Genomic DNA, 27,504 nt, shown 5'->3' on the forward strand with positions numbered 1-27,504 from the left:
TTACAGTTGAATTTGTGTTCATTCAGCAAAAGCACTGCAAGCATTTGTGCATTTTTAGGAAGGTAGAGGTAGCAACAATTTAGCTGCTGTTAAATTACATATTTTATAAGGGAACATTTATAAATAGTAACTTCCTTGCTGAGGCAAATGTTCTCAAGTCATATTCATCCTTAGAGTATGGGCATCTGAAGCTTGGGTTGGATGCCATGCAGACTCTGCTGATAGTGAGGAGCAGTGTTACGTAACAGGAAGCTCTCACCATACTGGATTTTTCTGAAGATGGCCTGTAAGGAATGTGTTCACATTAACTGGCTGTAATTCTATAACAAAATCTATTAACTTTGTAAAGCAACTCATGCATTATTAAATGCTCAATGGTCTGCTCCGTAAAAGCTTCTTATTTTAAATTATTTTCCTGCTTCGTTTTTCCTGAAAGCAGGCACCAAAGTAGCAGAAGCTCAGACAACCACCGTTAGCCCCATTAAACCTGTGCTACTGACACTCCAGACATCCACTTATTTCTTGCTTGAGCCTTGAAGGATTTCATTTTTCATGCATGCAGAAGAAGGTGTGACTGAAGTGTACAGATGCATCCTGTGGTAACTGGGACAGACAGGCTGCTGCTGTGCTGTGCAAGTGTGTGTGCATGAGAGAAAGGGGAGTTTTTACTATCCAAAGCACACTCAGCATTTCAGATCATTTTAAATACAGCAATCTGGAAAACAAAAAATAATCCCTGTACACTTTATTGGAATGTAAACTCGTCACTTACAATTTTCTGCCACCTCCTCCTTATTCTTAAGCTGCTATGTCTGTGACTGACAGTCATGCATAAACAATGGGACACTCAAGCTTTTGAAGCTGGCAGTGAAGAGCCCTCACATCTACAGTCTGGGTTTCAAAGGCCTTGAGTAGCTGGAATTAAGGTTTTTATACAGCATAACTCACTTGCTTACCTTGATATCCTGGTTTAATTTTCTCACAAAGCAGTGTTATGCACAACACTTTCGCTTAAAATGCACTTCAGCTGTATGCGGTCATTACCAAATTGCTCCGCACAGTCAAAACGATCTTTATAAATAAACGGGAGCTCTGCAGGAATATGTCGCAGGGATTACTGAAGGAGAAAACCGCCTTTGTACAGCCATTTTGCAGCTCCGTTAATGTATTTCTTCATTACCAGGAGGCACTCCTATTTCCTGAAGCGTGAGCCTTAATGGGATTAGATAAGGAGAGGAATATGAGCTGAAACCAAGCAGCACTCTTTATTACAGTTGGCCTTCAACCCAGGCAAAACAAATGGAGCACACTCAAGAGTTCAGGAGGGCTTTCATAACAAATGAAGTGAGGAGATGAAAGTGATTAAAGTAAGATTATTTTAAAATATAAAAACAGTTATCTAACGACTAAACGAATTACTTTGCTTTCGCCTGTTTGATTACCCTCTTTCCACCGTCTGTGGGACTGGTTCTCTTCTTTGCTGCATACTAAACTGTCGGTCAGCCTCTGTATCACAAAGACAATGACTGTTAGTCCACACATTAACACTGTCACATATAAAATGTTCGAGTCATCGTCTTTTTAATCCTTTTCAACATTATTTTTTATTTTCTCTTCCCACATGTTCAGTGGACTCTATTACCTAATCACTCTGGTTTATAGACTGACAGAGACACAAAGCACGAGGGAAGAATTCAGGAGCTCTAATTCTCTCATTCTCGTTCGCTGACTGATAGGAGGGATTACTGTAACAGTGCTCACTGATATAAATCAATCAGACAGGCAGTCGCTCTGATCTTATACAGATACGCCTCAGGCCTGTCTTCTTAACACCAGGGGTTGCTCTTTTACGCTTTCACACTGCCGCACACTCATTTAGTGACATCCAGACAAAGCTCAATGTCAAAATGCACCAGGAATCAAAGAAATTGCAATATAATATGACGAGAGTGATTGTGCTGATGATCTACTGGGATCCTGTGTGCACAAATTAGCAGTACTACTAGAAAGCAGTCAAATGCTGCTCCTGAAAAGAGCAGGTTGAAAAGTTTGCCTTGAATTTTTTGGTGTGTGCCAGCCGGCATCATCACAAGTGTTCTGTTGTTTCGTTTACACCAGATATATGACAGCTTATGTCTCCTCAAAATTATTTCTGTGTGAAGACTCCAATCCATGACCGCTCTAATCAAACACTTCCAAATGTCTTAGGCGCAATCAGACCAAGGGCAGACCTGCAAACAACGGAGAGATCATGATTCATTTTCTTCAGTTTTCAGAAACAGGAACGCCAGCATGCTTATCTTTAAAAATAGTGGCTGTATTTAATTTGTGTGCAAGAAAAGTTTTACTAAAACTTTTATATAATTTTACTGCTCTGACATCTGACTCACCTTGAACACTGTAGTTGTTTTAACCTGAGAATTGCCTTCTAACTAATCTATTGGTTTTCTTGCTCTGTGAAGCACAGTGTGGGATTACATACGGAGACTGGGTTCTCAGGTGTCCAGTTAGAGGTCAGGGTACATCATATCAAGCAGACTGTAGGCTGCAGTCTGTAATTTGATAAGAAATTAGATTCAAATATGAGAGAGAAATCTCAGTGGTGTTAACTGACACCACTGCTGTTGTGACAAAACCATTAGCTGCCCTTTTCTTAGTTCTTTGTGCCACACTTACACTCTTCTTCTCTGTTTTTATTCCTTGTATGTTTCTTATCTTGTGGAAAACCTGGATTAAAGTAAAATGCTAGTCTACAAGAAAAACATATACATTATGTTATACACTCACCGGCCATGTTTTTAGGTGCAGCTGTTCAAATGCTTGTTGATGCAAATATCTAATCGGCTAATCTTTTTGAAGCACAACCTGCTGAAGTTCAAACCAAGGATCAGGATGTTATTTCAGAAACTGCTTTTCTGCTGGGATTTCCCCCAAATAACCATATCTAGGGTTTACAGTGAATGGTCCAAGAATGAGAAAATATCCAGTGAGCTGCACTTCTTTGGGGAGAAAAGCCTTGTTGAGGAGAATTAAGGCTAGACTGCATTAAACTGATAGGAAGGTGACAGTAAGTTAAATAAGCAGTGGTTATAACTATGACTTTGAAGCTGATGGGCTACAGCAGCAGAGGATTGCACCGGTTGTCACTCTTGTTAGCTAAGAACAGGAAACTGAGGCTACAAGATCGGACAGCAGAAGAATGGAAAAATGTTTCCTGTCCTACGTGAAAGCATGGCTCCATCCTGCCTTATATCAACAGGTCAGGCTACTGTTGGTATAATGGTGCGAGGGATATTTTGTTATTGCTATCAATTCAACATGAACCAAAGTCTCTAAGGAATATTTGTAGTACCTTGTTGAATCTATTCCTTTGAGATTTAAGGCAATTCTGATGACAAAAATGGGTCCAACCTTAGACTAGCATAACAAAGTATACCTAATAAAGTGGTCACTGAGTGTATGCTTGTATGTCATTTCCCTGCAGCTCCTCACTAGCCCTTAGGAGTCAGTCTCTTCTTAGGACTCAATCAGGCACAAATATAATTGTCAATTATAATCTGGAAAAAACATGGAAAGGTTAAGTGAAAACAGAGCTTAATAGCAAAACTGAGGAAAATGAATCTGAGCTGCAGTAAACTCAAAGCTTCATTTGATGATAAATGAGTCAGATAAAGTCATTTATCAATAACTGATTAAAATGCAAAATGGAACTGTTTTCTGCTGAGTGTTCAGATGATTCATCTTCTCACATTTGGAAAAGAAATCTGTGCAATTTAATGAATTCGCTGTTTAGTTAAAAACACAAAACTGTTAACAGGGATTTGTTGCTGCCCTAAACCCATTTAGCAATATGTACCTGGAGCCCCCAGAGGAGATACAGTATCTACAGAAGAAACATATGTTACGTGTTCCACTTTAGAAATAAACGCAATTGAGGATGGGAAGAAAAGAAGTCTTTGAAGTGGGAACTGGTTAAAATCATGAGGTGAACAACAGGCCAGCGACAACACTGGCTCAGATGAGCGAATAAGGTTTGCTGCAGAAAAGGTCAAATGATGAGATTCACACACAGAAAAAACCTAAGGCATCAAAATAATTTTTGAGCAAGTTTTTCCAAGTATGAAAATCGTTTGTGTTCATGAGCTGGAGGGCCAGATGGACTCATTAGAAAAAGAAGAAGAAAAAACATAAGAACCCAAAACAAGCTGACTCAGAAAACACCAGCCGGGGAATATTAGTAAAGTAAATTTTATAAATCTGAATGCTGGAGAAAATCGGTTTCAGTCATTAGAGAACATGTCAACTGATGGAAGTGAGCACAGCTTAGTCATTCATTTGAAAGTGATGACTGCAGTTCAGGAAAGAGTTTGTTTGGAAGTGATGACTGATGAAAGTCAGAGAGTTCTGAGTCTTTTATGTTTTGAATCTAGTTAGCTTTTCCCCCGGCATTCCTGCTTTGCCCTCTCACTAGATCCTTATTTGTCATTCCTGTCCTCTTGTTTCTTAGAAGCTTTCCAAACACATACCAGGTAAGGCTAGCCCTATCTCCAGCTCTTTCCCCGTATAGCTGATTCTTCAGCCTGCTGAATAGCTTCTCCTTTTTCGTCTTTCTGTTTGTCATAACAGAGTTTTTGACTTGGATAAGGAGAGGGATAAAGCTGCAACAGATAGCAAGCAAAGCATCATTAACAAAACAGAGCAGTCCCACTTATCCTCTCATCCCTGCTCTGTGACGCTACACACCCCAAAGTCTGTGACACACATTAAACTGAATGGAATCAATTTTTCTATCCTATTTGTAGCAGGACCGAACATTTTACAGCATCTTTTGTGGGAATAGCAATAAACTGAGGGTTTGACTGTAATAAGCCTGTTGTAACGTAAACAATAAATGTTTGTGTGATGTTTTTCTGGGTCTATATTTTCAGATGAAAGTATAGATCCAGACAAACGTTACAGAATGCTATATATATATATAGGCACAGGAAAGCGCTGAGGCGGAGTAGATAAAAAATTTATATTTTCAGATGCACAAATGCACTGTGTGTGAGAGCATGGAGAGAGAAAGCACAAAGAAAACTCGTCCTGTGGATTTCAAATCCTTTTCTCAGTGACTTAATGGATTTTGAAGTATGCTTTTAAGATTTCAGAGCATGCTGGATTAGGAAAACATTTAAAGGCAGAGAGGGCTGAGGTTAGGACTTGAGGTATAAAGAGGACCTGTGGCAACGTACTCATGTTTGGCTGAGAGAAACATTACAGCTGTCCAGCTGAGATGACAAGACTGCAGGAAACATCTTAGATCAAAAGGCTCTTAAGTCTTAGTGCTGCAAGCAAAGCACAGCAACTGGTTAAAACCAAACTCTGACATGTTTTATCACATAAAAGATTCATATGCCTTGGAAACCTTTAATAGCTACGAACAACATATAAAATTACAGAGCAACAGTTAATTAATCAAAAACTAAATAAATAAATACATAAAAGAAACAGTTTCTACTCTAATCCAGCCCTTGAAACCCACAACAGACAGCTTAGGCAAAACTGTAAATCAACAATGTCAGTGCTTCACTTTGTGATATAATATAAATTTAGTAGTAGCGAAATATAGACACAGTGAAGAGGAAGAAGTAGCACCTGGTAACCTAATACATCTGTCAACTCTTGACTCCAGTTTAGAGAATTCAAGCAATGTAATCAAATTACATTCAATGTAAAAAAAGAAAAGAAAAAAAAAGGTGTGTGTGGGGGGGGTTGCACCCTGTCTGCATGACTTTTTCAGTCTTTGGCCTTTGGTCTTTCAGTCTTCAGTCTTTTGGCCCACTTTTTGTTACAACATTCCTTCCGGTCATTGAGGTTTGTGTCATGGTCCCTGTGCCCCGCTGGTCGACCCTCTATTAGGCAATATGTTTGTGGTTTGTTTGCTCTCTCTCTCTCTCTCTCTCTCGCCGCGGCGATGCTCATTGCGGGCTCCCGCTGCTGGCCCACACACCTGCTCTCATCAGCGCACCGGCCGCTGATCCCAGCTGATTACTGCACTACTTAAGATGGCGAGTCTGCACTAGTCTTCGCTGGATCGTTGAACTATCAGCGTCAGTCAAACTTGTGTATCTGCCAACCTGTATCTTGAAAGCCCTTTGTTATTATCCCGCTAACCCGACCTTTTGTGTTTAGATCGTTTTTGGAACCGGATTCTGAGAGGAGTGACTGAGGAGGAGCTTTTGTACAGAAAGTGTGGAGCACCTTTTCCCCTAACCCTGTTTCCCACGGACCCTGGCGACCCGGACCCGTTTCCCCTGCACGTTGTACATAGCCACTTGGTGATTGTGTTCACTGTGAATAAACGCACTGTTCTTCGCTTAAAGGAATACCCTGGCCTGTGCCTGAGTCTCTTTCGGAAACCATATCAGATTGCTGGTGTTCATTTATGGATTTCTGCTGTAGGTTTGATGCTGTGATTGGGATGATTGTCCTGTTGCATGACCCAATTTTGGCCAAACTTTAGTTGTCAGACAGATGGTCTCACATCTGACTCTAGGATATACAGAGGAATTCATGTTCAATTCAGTGACTGCAAGGTGCCCAGGTCTTATGGCTCCAGAACAAACCCAAATCATGACCCCTCCACCACCGTGCTTCACAGTTGGTGAAGGTGTTTGTGCTGATACGCTGCATTTGGTTTACTCCAAACATGGTTCTATGCATTATAGACAAAAATCTCCACTTTTGGAGAAAGTACTTAGCTTTTCATATACTGTTTCAGCCTTTTGGCTCACAATTTGTTAAATAAATAAATGTAGTATGTCACGTCTTGTTGTTTATTGGCAGCTCTATTTACTTAATTTTACTTAATTTTAAGATTATTTTATTTATTATATTTTAAGACATGGTGGTAAAAACTTGAAATTCAACAGAGGATGTCCTTTATTTTTTTTACCATGTCTTTATGACTGTTTGAATAAATAGTGTAAAATTAAATTAAAATTAAGTTTTTAGTGGTGGATGAAAGTTTGCTGCATAAACATGGAAAAAACAAAAATCCTACTTTAACACAAGTTAGTCTTCAGAAAAAGGGTTGTTGGCTTTACAGAACCATCTCCAGACATTTTTTTATTTTGTTCTCTAAAAAGTTCGATCTCTGTCAGTTCACAGTCAGACAGACTGAAATGCAGAAATTCAATGCATTGATTCTCCACAGAAGTGGTCGACCAACAAAGAACACGCTAAGAGTGAGCGGTATAACAGTCTGGGATGTCACAAAGGAACACATAGAAACACCTGAGTTTCTTTCTCACATTGGTTAATGTTCATGTTTATGAGTTCACAATCACAGGAACACTAATCAACAACGGTGTTTGTGCAGGACTGTAAGGAGAAAGAACGCCGCTTCCTGTCCAAGTCGTTGTTGTTGAGACCAAAAGAGATGCTTTCAGCATTTACTGCATCTGAGCTGTCATAATTACAGGAACAATTTAATTTAAATTATATCAAGAAATTAAATTTTTTTTTTTCCATGATTTTAAAAGTAGGCCATGTTTCTACTAATAACAAAATAAATATGCAAAGAAGAATAAAATCAATGTTTTGAAATATTTTCCCAAATAAATGAATGAAAGTATATTTTTTGGTTTAACTGGTTTCCCTTTGTCTATCTATGTTAAAATCTAGTTTTGTTTTAGGTCATACAGTGAGGGGAAATAATGATTTGATTCCCTCCTGAATTTGTGAGTCTCTATTTTCTTATGGTAGTTTCCCTTTAATGGACTATTAAATACTTATTTCACTCAATGACACACAATTCAATTCATAACTTTTATGAAATGCGTTTTTTCTGGATTTGTAGTTGATTTTCTGTATCTATTAAAATGTAAGTGACTAAACAAATTTGGTAGGAGATCAAATAATTATTTCCTCCAATGTAGTTGTGCAGAAATATGTATTTAAAAAGGTTTTTATTTCAAGGCACCACTCTGTTGGTTTAAATGTCAAACTTTCTAAATTTACTGAATAGCCTGCCTTTTTAGATTTGGGATAAATATGATTACACTGAGACACTTTTTGCTTTTTGATAGTTATGTTATACGGCAGAATGTCAATGGTTAAATAAATGCAGAATTTTGTAACTGGATAGAAATAAGTAACTGGGAAAACAGGACACTTAAGTGACAAAAAGTGTGTTTACACAGTGATTATGGAGATGGAAACTCAATTTTAAATGAATGAGTAACTAATGCAGAGCTGCTGCTGTAGTGTTGGAATATAACCTTTTTGATCAAAAGAAATTGATAAATAAAAACACTGTCCTTCCAATCCATGTCCTCATGTCCTGCTTGACCTCCCAAGATTTTCCTTTTCCATACAAGTCATGAAGCCATCAGTCATATCAAAGCTACATTACAGCCTGAAGGCTAAACACAGAGAGGTAAGAGAGGGAGAGAAAAAAAGAGATTGTGATCACTGATTAAAGAGTGCATTGGGTGAAGTGCTGTGGAGTTTAATCCTCTTACACCATGCAGCTGTGGAGTGACAGTGTGGAGCAAGAGCCTGAGAGCAGGTGTGGAGGTGGGGTGGATCTGCAAGAGTGGAACACAGTGTTGTGTTTTCATTTGGTGTCATGGGCTTAATTCAGAGAAACATCTGTCATAGGCAAAGAAACAGCCATCTGGAACACAAACCGGCATCCGGCATAGATATTTACCCCAGCTCACAGGACTGGGGGAGATAGGTAGCCATACCTACAACCAGAAAATACTTTTTCAATAGTAAATTCTTTTAGTTTAAACAGCTTATGCATTCCTTATTATCATTACATTTAAACGATGTAACTATAAATATAATCATTCCTGTAGTCTGGCTGTGAGGGGCTGGTAGGCGGTCATTTCGGGATTATATGCCGTGGACCATTATGGAAACTGTTCACAGTGCGCTGGTTTAATGCTTAATCAATTCCTCATACATAAAACTTGCTTGATCTCCTTTTTATTATGTACTAGAATAACGAGTAAATCACCCAGGGCCTCCCTGAAATAGTTCGTCAATAGAGGCAAAGGGGCATATGTGATTCCTTAAATCTACCATTCCCAGTGTAGCGTGCTTCAAAGACAGCTTTCATGTGTCACCCCCCAGGCCTACGTTGTCTGTCCTGTTCAACCTCTGAGATCTACTCCGAGACTTTCCACTAGACTTAAAGCTCTTGAACTCATTGTGCCATCTTTTACCTCAGGACTTTGCCATGTGATGCTCATTCCTGTCACTAAAAGTGTGTTTGTGCAAGCAGCATCCTGAAAAAGCGGAGGTAGCCTCAGTACCAGGAGATGAGACCATGCATTAAACATGCAGCCTCCGTGTACCTTCTCCATTTTTAATGGTGCAGTTGGCTGTGGGTCTGAATGTAAACACGATTTTAACAATGGGGTGTTGACTGCATATGACAGACAGGAGGAGAGAAACATAACACACACGACAGACATGCTGTTATTACATTTTTAATGATTTGTAAGACTGCTGTACATATTTTTATTTTGTGTACTTCTTTGAGAACAAGAAGTTTTGCTATATGATAAAGGATGAGATTTAAGCACATGCTTAAACCAAGGATAGTTCTCCTTTTATTTAAAATTGCTATATTCTGCAGCCTATTTTGTTATTCACATAACTACAAGCACACTGCTTTTAATGGCAAGCTATCAGAAAACATAAAGATCACCAACTTTGCAGTTGCAGATGTTTAAATGGAAATTTCTCAGAACTTGGTGCACACTGTATTCCTAGCAAAGCCAAATCCAAGAGATACCATCATTTGTAACTAGGGATGGGTATCGTTTAGTTTTATCCGATACCGGTGCCAAATCGGTACTTTTGAAACGGTGCCAGTGCTTAAATGGTGCTCAAACCGGTGCTTAAAGAATGGAGAACACAAAATTGGTCCAAAAACCTCTCATGTTCAGCTGTTTTTTTGTAAAAAGATATCAATGTTAGCCTTTTCTCCAGCTATAGGGCATATATGGTATCACTCTTGGTTGGAAGCAGTGCTTAAACAATGGAAAAAACAAACTTTGTCCAAAAACCTCTCATGTTTAGCTGTTTTCCACTTTTTCTTTGGTCATTTTAGCCTTTTTGGCCAGGGTGAAGGGAGTATCTGCCATCAAACAAGAAGACAGCTGCATGTAGCTATGATGATGTTTGCTAGTTCACCTTACATGCATTAATGTAATAACGTGGTGAGCCTACTCAACGTAAATTATACACGAAAGCACTTGTTGCAGGCTGCTGAGTTTGCATCTTTTGCTGTGAAGTACAGCCAGACTTTTGACCGCTTCGCCTTTTTCGTCATTTTTAATCTGTAGCTCTGCTCTAAAAGAACGTACGTACCTGGGCCCGCCTACTATCTTCGGAAACGTAAAATGATTGGCTAGAATCTAAAGTGTATCACAGCTCAGGAAAAAAAAACCCACCGAAATAAAGCACTGAAATGTGCGCTGCTTTTCGGTCTGGTTACTGATGGCACCGGTCCGGTACCCATCCCTGCTTGTAACAACAGTGCATGAGTGAGTATAAATAGTGATCAAATTGTAACGTAAGCCACTGTTTGTGAAGGCGTTTTACACACTAATTTAAAGGTTCATACAGTAAGCTAACTCTTTTTGCTGTCTGTAAACTGTTAAAAAGGTTTATGTGAAGGAGGTTCCAATGTCTTCTAAGAGAATTTTCAATAAACAAATGAATCCTACATCCTAGTCTAAAGCTGATAACAGTCAAAAACAAGTTACTCCTACTAGTTGCAAACATACATGTTGCGTTTGCTCAGTGGATACTTTGTAAATAGTCTAATGCAAAACTCTGTGCAGTTATATGAAACATTAAGTACACCTTTACTGCTTCCATAGGAATTAAGAGGGTAACAGCCAGACCCTCCTAATCAAATGTCTATGATTAACCGATCATCAGCAAGTGTCTTGCACCCTCTAAAAAAGAATTCCCAACAAATTCATCCCAAGGTCAAAGAGTACAATGCTCAGAAGAAAAAAAAGAGCTACACCTCAGTCTCTACAGGCCTGAGTTAGCATGTTAAATATTAAAGTTCAAGACAGAATTAGAAGAAGACCGAAAAAGTATAGCTCATTTAGAACTGCTGTCAGGAGTAATCCTCTTCTTTCTGAAAAACATGGAAGCATGGATCAAGTTTGCAAAGCTGCATCTTAACAAACAGCAATACCTCAGGAACAACATCCTTTAGACAGACGAGACCAAAGTGGAGATTTCTGGCCACTACTGGCCACTATCAACTGTCAAATACGGTGGTGGAGGGGTGATGATTTGGGTTGGTTTTCTAGCTACGTGACCTGGGCACTTTCCGATCACTGGATTTCCTCTGTATACCAAAGTATTTACAGAATCAAATGCGAAGCCATGTGCTGGACAACTGAAGCAAATTAGGTCACGCAATGGGACAATGATCCTAAGCAAAAGAGCAAATCTACAACAGAACCAAGGCAGTGCAATGGCCCAGTCAAAGTCCAGACATTAACCCAACTGAAATGCTGCAGTGCTGTGCATGAACACATCTCCATACATCTCAATGAACTGCAGCAATGCTGCAAAGACGAGCGGGCCAAAATTCCTCTACAGCAAAGTGAGAGACTGATGAAGTCATACAGAAAACAACTACTTTACATTATTGCTGCTAAAGGTGGTTCTACAAGCTACTGAATCATGGATCATGGGGTGTACTTACTTTTTCACAGTTCTGTACATAGAGCTTTCCAGAAACTTTGTTTTTTAAGGGAATATAGGTGTGAGCACTTTGGCCACTTTGTTTTTGTGCTACGCTGCCAGTGATGCTCAGCACTTGATCCCCAGCTCAAGAAACCACTCTGTGTAAGTTTTACATAATATATGTGCACCACTTGAGCTGACTGGCTGAACTACATCCACAAGGTGGGCTGTTAAAATGTGTAATTCATAAACTGAAGTGATAATTTCATGGTGCAAACCTTCCACAGATTCATATGTTAATATCCTCGCCTGTAGACTTAGTGGAAGTGAGGGATTGGAGATTATTTTTATTTTGTGTATTTGATGCAGGGGTTTGTAAGGTGTCAGCAAGCGCCAGAAAGCTTTATTTTCAACTGACAGTGCATTCCTTTTCTCCTGCCTGCCTTTATTATCAATTGCTATTTTGAGCTTGGATTTTCTTCTAAAATTGGCATTATTGTTATATTCCTTCTTCCCGTCAACGCCCCGTGTGCTGTGTTCATCGCCCCTGCTGTGCATCTGCCCAGCTGCTGCTGCTCATTTTTTAAAGATGCATAGAAGTAAGTGTGAAATCTACAGGATGAGACATGATTGTATAACCTATCACACATTTAATGAGCCATTTCATATCATTTTCTGGGGCTAGGAGCAACCTCTTTTATGTACATGGTGTAGAATTATGGCCGCCCAAACTGAACACTTCAGCATTGATGTTGATGGATGTTGCGTGAAAGCAAAGTGAAAATGATTTGTTAAGGAAGACACGGCCACTAAGCTGTGCATCCTTGGTTTGTTGTTGCTGCTTGAGCCACACAAAGAGAATTTAAAAAAAGGCTTCAACTTCCTCAGCTCATTATAATGAAAGAGAGAGAGAGAGCAGAGTGGTACAGTAAGCGGAGAGCAGTGTCGGAGCACCACAGTCAGCAATTTTTATGAAATGTATGCGCGGCTTGATGTACTGCCAGTCGCACACTTTTCAGTCTCCTTCTCTGCAGAGATGAAAATCACATTTGATCCAGTTTGATAACAGAACTGGGTCATGGTTTGAGAAATGTTCCTGGCTCTACAGCAGGGACACACGCACAACCGTAACACATTCGTAGACACACAACACTCTCTATGCCTGCTTAGTATATAGTTGGCCAGCAGCCCCTCCGTCACCAATTAATTTTATTGGGAGTTAATCACATCATTCATGGTCTTTAAGAACAAGCAGTCGTCACTTTAAATCAAAGCTCTCAATGTACTTCAGTGATGTGGCCATGAATGGAGACATTCTATTTGGGTGAATGGTATCAATTTTTTGTGCAAGATTACTCAGTAAATGTAAAGTTATAGCGAATACTTTCAGCTTTAAATAAATATCTCAGCAAGTACTTGTGATCACCAGAGCATGTAAGCTAATCTAATGACTGTTAGGTTGCTTTTTCTAAGTAACACTCTTATATTTTATAGGAGTGTTACTTAGAAAAAGGGATTTACTCCTGCCTTCTTCTCCTAATAGCAGCCAAAATTGGCAGCATTCCCACTGGCTTTAGCTTTGTGTTTTGTAGAAATTAGCTAATGTAGCATGCTAAGGCTATCCATTATAAACACAAGCTTGTTAGCATTTTCTTAAAATCGTTGCTCAAGGCCTCACTAGCAAAGACAATTACAGTTTACTATAAACCTTTAGCTAATATTCATTCGATTATTAATAAATTATTGAACAACACAGTCAGATGAGCTACATTTAAATTCTAGAAATTCAAGACAAGGAAGAGGACCAGTCCAACACGCCTGTGATGTTGATGCCTCTTTGCAACAGAGCTGAATCAATTTTTCATGTGCAGTCCATGCTACTTCTTCAGGAAATGACCCAAATCCTTCCTAAAGCACTAGCCCTCTTGTAAAAGTGAACATTTATGAGTTAAAAAAAACAGCTAGATTTAATCTTTATGTCAACATAAGGGTCCCTGATATTTAGTGATAAATGTAAGTGCACTGAGAAGAGTCAACATTTTGGTCAAGAGTTAAAAGCACTAAATTAAAGCAGCAATTTTCTGCCTTTAGTGATAAAACCAAAGAGTCGCAGAGAAATAGGTTATACTACCAAATATTTACTCTCCACAACTATTGCTGACTTCAAACTGAAAGCACAAAATTGGATAACAAAGACAAAAAGACACAGCATTTTAGAGTTCATTTAACTTTATTGAGAGCTGTGAAGGTCACAGAGCAGCTAGCCATGCAGAGAACTAGCCTGGTAGTGCGCATTTAGATTTTAGATTCACCTGGTAATACTGATCCTGAGCCAATTTTGGTTCTAGTCAGTGAGGATAATGTTTAAGAGTAGCATGGTACAGACTAATTCAAGATGTAAAAGCAAGTCCAAATTCAAATCCTTGCAAAAGCACACCGACACACGTGTGGATACACTGGAAATAAGCAGAGTATAAAATAAGGTGAGTGACTAGAACTGTTGTGCATAGTATCTGAAAAGACTTGTGCTGACAGGGGTAGTTGTTAATTGAGCAAAGAGATGCATACATAGGTAAGTAAGACAATAAATAGTAATTTCCTGTAAGTTGTAACTGAAATTAATGCCCTTAGTTGGGTCCTGGATAGCTGCAAACCTCTTAACCAGAGTGCTATTCAGAGCCGCTATATACAATATTTTTAAGGCTATTTACAAATACTGTCATAATTGTATTTACAGTTATTGCCACAACAAAGGCAGTCCGTGACTGCCTTATTGTTTTCAAATGACAGAGCAATAAACCAAGTGTCGTGAGGTGATTTAGTCTTTTTCCTAACCCTGGTCTCTCTTTAATACTTATCACTTATGTGTGCTGGGAGAAACTTGCCATTGATTTAAAATAACAAACTTTTGAGTGTCTGAGAGACTGAAAGTTGGAAGAGTTTAATAAATCATCCTGGATTATTTCTTTGCTCTGCTCTGTCCAGGAGGAAAAGCAAGCACATCAAAAAGTCCTAACATTGACACCATCCTCATGCTGAAGTACACAACTAGATATGACCGCGAATATTACAGGACATTACATACAGATAGACATGGCTTGGTGTTTATATGATGAAGAAAGCAGATTCTAGTGGATGGTTTTTAACGCTACACTGAACAGAGTGAATTATGAAATCTGTGTGTGTAAAGAAAGTGCGACTGAAGGGCACACTGACAAAGAAACTCCCCGAGGTGCACGTAAAGCATTTGTCACATCAGAGCTGTGAAGAGCACAAATGTACGATATTCCAATCACCGGAGAGCAGTCTGAAATGTAAAAACCTCAGAATCTGTGTGTGTCATTAATAAAAGATGTAGCCGAGAAGACTTACTTTTATATATTATGTAATACCTGAATCTTTTTCTACTCGGAGCAGAAGTGACACATATCCATATCATGATGTAAAATGTGCTCATATAGAGCTGCAGTGTGGACATCCAAATATGGTTTAAATTCTCAGCTAAATCTATCAAATCCAGGCGGTTTAACAGGGTTTCAAACAAACAGCCAGACAGTGTGTTTGCACAACGCACCACAATAAACAGCTACAGACTTTCACAATGTCTCGTTTCCTCTACAAAAACAATGACATTAAGACAGTTTGCTTACAATGTCTCTTTAGGCTTGGACAAGCCTCGACATCATAATTAAAAAGTCCTCTCTTCTTTCTCACAAACAGATGGCCAATGGAGATGGCTATTGAGGTAGCCAGACTTCCTGCACACTTATCCTCTTCCACATAATGCTACATTTCATTTGTGAGGGTATAAAAAAGGAAAGCTGTGCTACAAGAAAAGTAGCTCTAAATAATTGCAAGGAAGCCCCTGCATCCTTTAGGTCTTAAACTGCGGTAAAAAGCAAAGTTGTGAGTTATCTTCCACTCACACTGCTTTCACTGCCACATTTTTGAGATGGAGGCGGGTGGTTGGTGGTCAGTGAGGTGTTGGCTAAACACTCCTGAGTATTCCTCCATCACTGTAACAAAATGAGGGTCAAGGCGAAAGCAGCACCGTCATATTTCTAGCAGACACTTCACAGGAACCAGGCCCCTCTTCTTCCCGCTGCTCAGCCGGAGGAAGCCGTCAATCTCCTCGTTCTTCCCGATACAGATCTGCAGAGGGAGAGTCAGACGGTGAGGAAAGGCAAGAAGAGAGGACAATGGAGCAGGTGGAAGGGCAAGTGAAATAAAAATAAATAAATATATGTGAGTTTCTGGACTGAGGCAAAAAAAAACAAAAAAAAAAAAACAGTCATAACATGCAGTCCTCGGTAATCTCAGCAGTTTTTTGCATTCATTTGCATAGATTTTGAAAAGGCTTTCAGCGTGCAAGAGAAACTGTGTGTATTTTACAGTCTCACCTGGGACTCTTTCACAGTCATCTGGCCTTTGTCTCGGTTGCCGTGGAAACCAGTAGTGACCTTCCACACCCTCTCACCAGGGCGGATACGCTGCACAAAGTTGGCCGGAAAAAATCCCACCTTGTTTCTGCTTTTCCCCTGGCAAACACACCCAACCAAGGACACACACATGCACAAACATTTAGCCCGTTAGTCTAAACAGAGAGGAAAAAAAGGTCTGCACTGGTTGTAGTATAAAAATAGATCTCACTCACTGGGTTTTCACTCAACTTTGCTCACTCGCTTAAGGTAAATTATTTCATATCATGTCCGCTTATGTTCCAACACGAGTATGTTATTCAGAGGCAGCTTCCTCTGCAGCCCTCAAATAAGCATCACATTTGTAGCACAATAAGAAAAATGAATTAGAATGAACCGTCACAATTAGCAAGAAATCTGGAATTAAAAAGAGATTTCTGAGTTTTTGTTCCCTAATTAGCAACACAGCCACTAGACCAAAAAGCATTTTTGTATTTGTGAAGCCCTAATCCCCTGCTATTCTCTTCAGAGACTCTGGCACACAAGCATACAAAACCCAGGAATGGAATGCTGGAGTTGCACAACTCAAAATTTACCCATTTTGCTGGCTTGGCTGAGTCCTTGCTTAAACTGAAAGCATATATAAAAGGGAAACAGCAGATTTCTGCAGAGTGTAAGTATCTCTTTTGGAAGGTGGTTTGTATGTTTTTTTTTTGTTTTTTTTTGTTGAAATAACAGTAGCACTGTTTGTGCATTTGTAGCTGAAGTCACTAGACTGTCCTGAATCAGTTTAAACACATTCTGAATGAAGAATTGTACTGCGTTTAAATCAAGTCACAAATATTGTTTTCTGAAGTAATTTGGTTTGTACTCTTTAAGAAGGAAAATAGAAAAATCCAACAAAAATATTTATTTACAGTCAATTTTAAACGAGCCCCTTGATGATCTTTTCATTCATTTAATTGAGGCTTCTTCGTTAACTAAAATTAGCCGCAGGAAAATAGTTCCTCTGCTGCCACCGTGTCGGGTAAGACAAGCTTTTACTTTTCCCTGATGTTTTGTTATGTGAAGATTTGTCTGTCCTTCTGCTGGTCAAGGTTAAAATCGCCTGCCGTCTCATTAAAACACAGATTGCAATCTGTCCTCTTCCTCTTCATGTTAACTAGCTCTGCTAACAGTCACACCTGCCTTACTTCAGGGCTCAACTATCAACTCTGTTACTGTGACCAAACAGCTCTGCTTTGAAAGGAAGTTCAGATGTCGAGCTGAGGGTCCCATGTGTGATTCTGATAAATATATTGAGATACCCTGGATAAGTAAATATGTTATTTACAAAAGCACTGGCTCAGTTAAAAAGAAAGAAAATGTAATGCTTCCGAATGACTTAGTGAATAGATAACACTTCGGTGCATTTCAATATAAAGTCTGTTTTATAAAGCCTACCTTCCACCAGTCTTCATTGGAATCATCTGTCACTTGAATTCTGTCACCAGGCCTGCAGAGAAAATAGAATATAGACCAGAGTGCAGTGAGCTGAGTATCCCTTGAGGAGGATTTTTACCACTTTAAAAGCAATAGTGTCAGGTTTGATGTTCACTTGTAATTTTATTCTATTTTTACCAAAAAAAAAACAAACCCCCCCCCAAAAAAACAGTTAGTGTTAGATAAACATCCATCAATCCATTCGCTTCCGCTTATCCTTTTTAGGGTCGCGGGGGGTGCTGGAGCCTATCCCAGCTGTCATAGGGCGAGAGGTGGGGTACACCCTGGACAGGTCGCCAGTCTGTCGCAGGGCTAACACACAGAGGCATACAGTGAAAACTAATTCGACGCATATTGGCACCTATAGACTCTTTGTTGACTTTAGCTCTGCTTTCAATACGATACTCCCGGACAGACTAATAGATAAACTGCTGGAAATTGGACTTCCTTCCACCACCTGCCGCTGGATCAGAGACTTCCTCTCAGACCGTGTACAGAGAGTTAGAGTGGGGCCTCATCTTTCCTCAGCCCTCAGCCTCAACACCGGCTCTCCACAAGGCTGTGTACTGAGTCCCCTACTGTACACTCTGTACACACATGACTGTGTTAGTTCCCACCCAGACAACACAGTCATCAAGTTTGCAGATGATACCACTGTGGTGGGGCTCATCTCAGGGGGAGATGAGACTGCATACAGAGCTGAAGTTCAGAGGCTGTCAGATTGGTGTGCAGACAACAACCTGGACCTCAATACCACCAAAACAAAAGAACTGGTAGTTGACTTCAGAAGGAGGAAGTCCGAGCTGCAGCCTGTCAGCATCAACGGGGAGTGCGTGGAAAGGGTCTCCAGTTTCAAGTTTCTGGGTGTGCACATAGACACAGACCTCCAATGGAGCTCTAACACCTCTGCGGTCTTAAAGAAGGCCCAACAGCGTCTCCACTTTCTGAGAATCCTCAGAAAAATGGACCTGAAGAAGGAGCTGCTGACCGTCTTCTACCGCTGCTCCATTGAAAGTGTGCTGACATATTGCATCGGTGTGTGGTTCTCCAGCTGCACCACAGCACACAGAAAGGCACTCCAGAGGGTCATCAACATGGCCCAAAAAATCATTGGACATCCTCTTCCCTCCCTGAAGGACCTGTACAGCACTCGCTGTCTCAAGAGGGCACGCAGCATCCTACGGGACTGCACACACCCAGGACACCGGGTGTTTAAGCTGCTGCCGTCTGGCAGGAGGTTCAGGCTGCTGAGGTCCCGAACAAATAGACTCAAGGACAGCTTTTACAACAGGGCAATAGCCCTGATCAATGTAAATAGCTGACCTGACTGGATACCTCCCTGGACTTTTTAGGGGGAGGTAACAATGTTTAAAACGATAACAATAATATTTATATTTATAACAAGGTGCAATAATAATTAATGTGCAATAATAACAGTGTGCAATACACATACACTTATTCTTCTTTTTTATACTAAGTTATTATACTGTGTTGTGTTGTTTGTTACGTTGTGATGTGTCATATCGTGTCGTGTTGTGTTATATGTAGTGCCGACGTAGGACAGTTTTTCCAATTTCATTGTACTACTGTACTATGTATGACTGTGCAATGACAATAAAGAGTTATCTTATCTTATCTTATCTTAAATACAAGATACAATACTTCTGCTGTTTATCAACCCTTATTACAAAGTAAGAACTGGAGGTGGAGGTGGTATTTTTACATTGATGTAAACCATTTAGAGTTTTTCAAATGTCATTCAAAATACTAATAATAGCAGTAAGTATACAGCAGCAGAATAACACTGACCATTTTCAGGCTAGCGTGTGTGTTAAAGGGTTTGCCTGAACTGGAACACTTTTGATCAACCATTTGTGTCTTGGTGGGTTTTTTTTTAATGTGCTATATAACGAAAATGGACTTCACTATGTAATTGTTCACTCTTCTATTATGTATAATCCTGTAAATATCACAGCAGCCTGAGACGCTTCTTTCCATTAGTCTGAAGGCAACTGAAATAGCTGGCTTCATGCCGGACTGTGTACTTTGGTCAGTTTTCCATTAAAGTCACAACAGCAATCTTAATAGGCTGACCTAACTTTAATTAGCTGACCTTATTAAGGCCCAACAGTGGCTAAACTTCCTCCGTGTCCTTAGAAAGAATAACCTGGACCGGAAGATGCTGCTGGCCTTCTACTGGCTCCTCAGTGGCGAGTGTGCTCTACTACTGCCTTGGTGTTTGGTACGCAGGGGCCACAAATGAGAACAGGAAGGGTAATTAGGGTAATTAACAATGCCCCCCCCCAAAAATAAAAAATAAAAAAAATCATTGACTGCTCTCTGCCACCCCTGGAGGCCATCGCCAGATCCTTCTGTCTCAGAAAACCCAGGGCCATCATAGGTGACCCCGCCCACCACCTGTTTGACCTGCTGCCCTCTGGTCGGTGCCTCATGTCAATCAGGTCCCACACCTCCAGACTCACCAACAGCTTCTTCCCCTGGGTCATTCAGACTGTTAAAAAACACTAACCCCCCACACCACACCACAGCCCACCCATCTCATTAATCTGAGTCATGGTCTGAGTAACCCTCATCACTCAGGCCGCTCACACACAGACTCTATACTCAGACAGTCCTTTTCACTGCTTCCAAACACTTTGCTCTCCAAAGTGTGCCTTTCTTTTGCTTTGTATATGTATTCTTCTAGTTTGTATATATTTCTTCTGTTTGCTATTTATTCCTGATTTTTTTTAAACTCCTGCACAGTTGGCACTAAGCACCCATAATTCCACCTTACATATACAGTAACAATAAAAGGCTATTTTATTCCAACCAACATTTACTTATCACTTCTGACTTGTGTCTGCACACTTATCAAATAAAATTACAACAGCACAGTCAGCAGTCTCTGATGTCTAATAAACTGTTGCTATTTAAAAAAAAAAAAAGATTAGAATACTTGTCTATCATATAGTTCTGGTATTCCCAACCTAGTAGAGATATCGGTTTGTCTGAGCTTTTACTGTGAGTGGCTGATGCAGTACAGTACAAACATAGACATGTGTGCTGAAATCCCAAGAAAAATGCAGTTAATTAGAGTTTCTTCAGATAATATTCATTAATAGAAACACAACTACTTTGTCTATATAAAGCCATAAGAAACATAACATTTAAGTGAAATGTAAGTGAATGCCATAAATTTACCAGACTGATGAATCCAGCAATGTCTGAACACTTATAACATTACTGAGCTTTCTTAGTGGACTGTTGTCCATGTAAAGAAATTCCTGATGTGCTGTCTTCTTGCACAGAATTATCCTCCAGATTACTGTTGGGTGTAATTCTACACTCAGCAGATTCCTGCATCTACTGACATACAAAAACCCCTTTTTTTTAAACACACAGTGCAGCTGTTTGTCCTTCCTGACCTCCCAGCAAGCTCTCCCTTTCCAACCGAACCATGCAACCCCCTACAATCATCCTGCTGGGCAGGCAGATGGTGGGTGAATGTCAGTAAAATTTTGTCCAGGTACACATTTTCTCATCTCTCGGAACTGAACAATATTGATAACAAATGACACACACACAAACAGTAAACAAAGGAATTTTACTAACTGCAGCTCCAAATCGTTCTTCTCCTGAGGCAGAAACTTGTAGAGCGCCACATAGGTGTGAATAGAGCGAACCGCCACTCGTTTTGGAGTCTAACAAAACAAAAACCAGATGGAAAATCAAGATTGCTTTTTTGCATGCTTCTCTTGTGGAATCATCAAACATAAAAATATTTTTTGACAGAATGCATTTGTAATAATTAAAAAAAAGAAGCTGAAATAACAGAGGAATGCTGACTACACACTTTTAGACTGACCCGTTCTTCTGAATCAGCCTTCTCGCTTTCAGGAGGGGTGAGCACTGGAGAGACAGACACAGAAACCAAAGACAGATAATATGCATGAGACAAAGAAAGGTCACATAGAAAAAAAAAAAGAAAAAAATCAAGAAAGAGGGGTGGTGTAAGAGAAAGAAAGAAAAGACAAGACACAGGAAGAGGGAGAGCTCTTGTCACTTTGTGGCAAACAAGTAAGGCAGAAGGGAAGGTCATTCACTATAAAGTGGCAGCAGTACAAACAGAGATGAACTCTTCTCCTGGGACTAAAGTCAAAGAGGAAAAGTGCAGAAGACACACACTACCACCTCTACACTGTACTGTATATTATGTTAATGTGGTCCTTTAACTCTTTGACATTTATTTAGCAATTGTCCTTTACCAGAAACACATCACAATGTATTAGAGCTGAACATTTGTTCTTTAAATACTCAAACTGTGTAACGTATTGTTTCAAAACGTGTTTTTATGCATTACATTTTTTCACTCAGTATTCAGATATTCTATAAAGTTGTTTTAATGACAAATTCTAGATTAATCCATTAACAATACCTATACAGTATCACTTTCAGGACCAATGTACTGGTGCATGTTTTTTCTTTTGTCAGTATGTAGTCATAAAATGTTACACAAAGACCCTACACAAGGAATACTTTGGGGGGGTTGTTGTTTGTTTTTGTAAACAATCAGTACGAGTCTGAAGCAACGCAATCTGAAACTAGAGCCCAGCTGCCAGAAGCAAGGAAAAATGTCAAAACTTAAAAAAGAAAAAGAGTAAACTACATCTACCAGAAGCTCTAAAGCTCACACATGGACATGCTCTGTCTCATTTGTTTAGTGTTAGCTTGAAATTAAAAATAGCTTTAAAAGAAAAGAAGGTGGGTTATGCAAGGGACTATTTCTTGGCTAAGCACAGTGACGTCCCTGGACTCTGGACCAGTTACCCAACAGTGATGAACAAATACTCAACTAATGTCTATATCTGTCCAGCATGAGATTTTAACCAGTCTTTTTTTGTAAAGGGAAATTGTTACTGAATAAGAAACTACTGGTAGCATGAGACAATACCTGCATCCTACAGAGTATGCACAGGTAGTCCACCTCCTCTAGGATGGCACATTAATATGCACCATTTTCCAGGAGGTTCACCGTGTCTCCCAGCGCAGTCTCAAGAGCTTGGAAGAGATTCCAGGAGACTGGCAGTTAGGAGAGCTGAACAGGGTGGTAGAAGGTCCTTAACCCATCAGAAAGACCGGTATCTGTTCCTTTGTGCAAAGAGGAACAGGATGATGCCAGAGCTAAAAAAAAATGACCTCCAGCAGGACACTGGTGTGAATGCTTCTGACCAAACAGTCAGGCCACCCTCATGAAGTCTGTTCCTGAGAACCCAGTATCCTAGTTGCCCTGTGCTCATTACCCATGGAGCTCGACCGGCATTTGCCATAGAATAAAAGCAGGTCCACTGCCTTGTGATTTTCAAAGAAATAAGCATGTTCATACTGAGCACACATGAGAGATGTCAAAAGGTCTGGAGAAGAGCTGGAGAATGTTATGCTGCCTGTAACACATAATGCAGCATGATCAGTTTTGGTGGTGGGTCAGTGATGGTTTGAGAGGGAGGCACAAACATATACAGCCCAGGCAACAGCACCCTGACTCAGACTGTCCAGGAGCTCAGTGATGTCCTGGTCCAGATCTGGGAGGAGAACCTCCAGAACACCATCCATCATCTCATTAGAAGCATGCCTGACAATGTTGAGGAGGCTATACAATTAAATTAGTTGCTGAAATTAAATTTTGGCAAAATAAACATCAATTTTTTCACTTTGATTTTCAGTGTGTTTTTGAATCAAGTCCTCTGTAAGTTGATACTTTTCATTACAATTAAAACAGATACCCAGGATGATTGTTTTCCCCTATTGAGATCTGATGTTATGTTAAGAATAATCCTCAAGGAATTTTAGCATGACAACATAACAAAATGCATTTCCTGTATTCAAGAAAATATTTAACTTACTTCCTGGGATGTGATCCTCTTCAGCTATAGGCTGGTTTTCTAGTTTGTCTTGCAGTTTTTCTTCCTATGATAAAGACAGGAAGAACAATATTCTTGCAAGAAATTATATCAACATAGATTTTTCTGAATGATGAGGGTTGTCAGTGTATTTTATGTGTGTGTGTCTGCCTGTGTGCATTTATACCTCATGACAGGGTGATTCTGAGATACTGCTGAAGCTGGATTGACTCAACTGAGCCAGTGTCATTCCGTAGCGCAAGGCCTCATACACAGGATCAACAGTGCTATTATCTGCTTCTACATATGACCAGACGAAAAGGAAAAGATCATCATATGTGCAGTTTTATAGATGACACTATACTGAGACACACGCACACACGCACGCCTCTCATGTATAAAGCATTAAAGGCCGCAGACATGGTGATTAGTCATCCTCGGAGTCTAGTTATTTGCTGCTGAGATAAATCAGTCTGTGCTTCCATCACTCACCCTGCGCAGCAGGAGCCTCTCTAACCACACCCAGTGGATCAATGGTAAGAAGAGGAGAGCTGAAGTTTCTTTTAAAAGCTCCTGTCTGACATACCAGGAGAGAGACAGCAGAGAAGGAAAGAGAAAGGGAGAAATGTTACTTGAAGTGGAAAAATGCTTTTGTAGGCTTTATCAAAGAAAAGCAGAACATACTTATACATACTTACAGAAAATACTCATGAACTCTGAGTAATTGAAAAGGTTCAAATGTGAATGCACTCAAAAGAATCTTGTTTGTGCTTTTCAAAACTGCAAATTATATATTTTCTTTGAGTTTTATTCAAATTAAATAAAACTAATTTTTACCCATGTGAAAAATACTAAAACATACTGCAGTAAATAAAACGCAAAACGTGTTTTATTACACCTACGAGACCTCTTTTGCCTTTAGAAGCGCTTCAAGGCTTAGATTCAACAAGGTGCTGGAAACATTCCTCAGAGATTTTGGTCTGTATTGACATGACAGCCTCCCACAGTTGCTGCTCATCTGTGATACAAATCTCTTGTTACACGACAGCTTAAAGGTACTCTATTGGATTCAAATGTGGTGGCTCTGGAAGCAATTTACGCAGACCAAACTCATTGTCGTATTCAGGGAACCACTTTGACATTATTTGAGCTTTGTGACATGGTGTGTCATCCTGCTGGAAGCAGCCATCAAAGGATGCGTACACTGTGGTCTTAATAGGGATGGACACGGTCAGCAACAATACTTAGGCAGGCTGTGGGGTTTAAATGACGCTCACTTTGTACTGAGGGGCCCAAATGTGCCAAGAAAACTTCCCCCACACCATCACCGCCATAAACCACCAAAAGCTGAAGGCAGGATAGCTCCATGCTTTCATGTTGTTTGTGCTCAACAGAACAGACAATGTCTTTCAGTCCTCTATTGTTCAATTTTGGTGAACCACTCTATTTGAGAGCCTCATTTTTCCTCTTCTTAACTACCAGGAGTGGCACCGGCTGTGGTCTTCTGCTGCTGCAGCACATTTGCATGCAGGCAATCAAATACAACTCTTCTGTCAGATGACACTAGCATCACAGAGATATGCACACATATCTGGTGACTGAAAGCATAATGGTCCAAAGTAACAAAGGCAAAATATTACTGCTGGGATGTCGTGTGAGACAACAGACTATAAAGGTGCACCTTAAAATATGGCAAAAATGAAGGGATATTTATCAAAGCACATACTAAGGTAGTTCATGTGTCTTGAACGCAATAAATGCAAAATATTGTTCATATTTTTCCATCAGAGGCTTAAATTTTATGGATTGTAGCATGAAGGAATGCATTCCTGATGAATGAGCAGGCAGTGGTTCAGTACTGACCCCCCCCTGACTAACCAGTGGCAGTCAACATCTGACAAGGTGTTAATTTTTGTTAGCATGACGTTTACAAGCAAAGTGTGTTAGCACTACACTAAGCATTAGATGATTTGTTGGAGAAATGTCTAAAAACACTGCTGTACCTTTTATATGCCTGCCTTCAGGAAGATTTAATCACGTGGTGTCTGCATTAATTCGTCACAAAGGTTTGTCACTGTCAAACTGAAGCTTGCCAGTACAGATCTGATACTGTACTCCTTTGATATCTGATTGTGTTTCTTTATTTAGTAAGAGAAACATGTTTAGCTACAGGACGTGACTCAGAGATAAATTTCAAAGCCTTGTTTTTCATGAAAGGGACACAAAATAGAAACAGTTTCTAAAGAATCTCAGCTTTATTTAAGCTCTTAGATTTTTTTCTTCTTTCATCTTTTTGTGATATATGCTGAAAATAATATATCAGGTAAATCGCTTTAATCTCTGAATTACTTTTAGCACAGTTGTACTTAAAAAAAAAACACAACACTTTCAAGGTTGTGTTTTATTTTTAGATTAAAACAATCTCATGAAAATTCACGAGATGTTTTTCTATACAAAAATATTTCACAAGGTCAAAGCACACCATACCAGAAATTACTGATAAACAATTGCCATCTACCAACCCCAATTATCACTAAATGATTTATTCCAGGATCTACAATTTTAAAAATAATAAAAGAAACTGGCAGCTGTGATCATTTATTGTAGCCACAGCCACCCTGGGGCGCACTGACAGAGGCGAGGCTGCCGGACTCTGACCACCACCAGTTTTAAGGTACAGAAGGAGATGATGGCTATTTTCAGGCCAGACAGACAAGATCTTGCCCAGAATTTTTTATTTCTTTTTTAATCTGCTTGTTCCCAGAAAATAACCTTCAGCTCTAGACAGAAATGACTGCATAAAACTGAACAGTGAAGCTTTTTGTTAAAAGGGACAATATCAGAAATACACATTGAGATAAATATCTGAACATATCTGCCTAATCAAACCCACTAATGAGAGTACTGCAGTTTGTGTATTTGAAGTATTACAGACTGAATGCATGTGGTAACAGTTACGGGGGGAGGGATGCAAATCAAATGTTTACTCTCACTGTATTTTAACATTACAGCCATTGATGGCATTTGACTGGCAAAATATTAGTTGACTTTTATAACGAAATGAAACCTGTTTGACAGTGTGCACAGCTATCGGTGGGTCTACAAAACTAAACAATGATCATTACTGCACTTTCTGAAAGTTGATCAGACATTACAGGAACAAAAAAAGGAGCTGAATGCTGCGGATGCACACCTTCTCGGTGAGGTGACTTCGTCCACTGTGCCCTGCTATTAGTCATAGACTCGTGCTGTGTTCAGCATAAAAGTGCACCATAGACAGGATAAAAGATGGATGTAGCTACCATGATGTCACCCAGTGTTTTGTTTTGAATCTGGGTCTGATTACGGGGCACATCTGAATGTGAAACTGCTCATTGAATTGCTCATTAGCTAATGAGCTTACCCTGGATAGTCTCCTATAGACTTCTATAGATCAGATGATCATACACTGATGAAAAAAGGCCAATTATTACCAAACCTCCTTATTAACAACGGTAATATATAGTTTTACTCCCAGAATTATGTCATTTGTAGTACTTATTAGTACTTCCTGTTGCTAGTACTAACTACAGGTTAGCAGATTATCTCTGTCCTTATGTGCATTAATAAGGCTAAGTCATAAGTTCTCAATAAAATCGTTACATTTGTACTTTTTGTATTTTTATTATTAATGAATCTGTGTGCCATCTCCTAAACTGCCTAAATTATTCAATTCACAATTTGTTTTTTTAAGTCTATGCCATTAATCTTCTTTTTAATGCATTGTTGTACCTTTAGCATAGAGACACAGATAAGCAACTAAAGCCAAGTCCAGGTATTAATGTTGTCTTTCACTGAATATTTTAAATATCATCCCTTTTTTAATCTGTTTATCACAAGGTTCTTTACAGGAATTTGGACACACACACACACACACACACACACACACACACACACACACACGTCTCAGTAAATAAATATAGCAAATGCTTCACTCTCACACTTTTGCT

The 27,504-nt window shown here is 39.6% G+C and overlaps 1 protein-coding gene across 2 annotated transcripts in view; it reads right to left on the reverse strand.

Moving 5' to 3' along the window:
• Positions 1–13,937: 13,937 nt before the first annotated feature.
• LOC147323440 (SH3 and cysteine-rich domain-containing protein 2-like) overlaps positions 13,938–27,504 on the reverse strand; it is a 38,036-nt gene continuing 24,469 nt past the window's right edge. Inside the window, exons 4-11 of one of the 2 annotated variants that reach the window (XM_086303750.1) lie at positions 24,008–24,092; positions 23,703–23,815; positions 23,519–23,582; positions 21,484–21,527; positions 21,231–21,319; positions 17,577–17,628; positions 16,116–16,253; positions 13,938–15,867 (exon numbers count right to left, since the gene is read on the reverse strand). In XM_086303750.1, coding sequence (XP_086159876.1) covers positions 15,769–15,867; positions 16,116–16,253; positions 17,577–17,628; positions 21,231–21,319; positions 21,484–21,527; positions 23,519–23,582; positions 23,703–23,815; positions 24,008–24,092 — 684 coding nt within the window. In that variant the 3' untranslated portion in view covers positions 13,938–15,768. Of the gene's footprint in view, positions 15,868–16,115; positions 16,254–17,576; positions 17,629–21,230; positions 21,320–21,471; positions 21,528–23,518; positions 23,583–23,702; positions 23,816–24,007; positions 24,093–27,504 lie in introns of both variants that reach the window. The other variant, XM_086303749.1, reaches the window with a different exon arrangement.

Source organism: Aulonocara sp. 'chitande type north' Nkhata Bay, linkage group LG8, assembly GCF_057382095.1.
Source record: "Aulonocara sp. 'chitande type north' Nkhata Bay isolate Kocher_YH1m ecotype deep benthic linkage group LG8, A_spYH_male_GT1.1, whole genome shotgun sequence".
NCBI classification, from domain to species: Eukaryota; Metazoa; Chordata; class Actinopteri; order Cichliformes; family Cichlidae; genus Aulonocara; species Aulonocara sp. 'chitande type north' Nkhata Bay.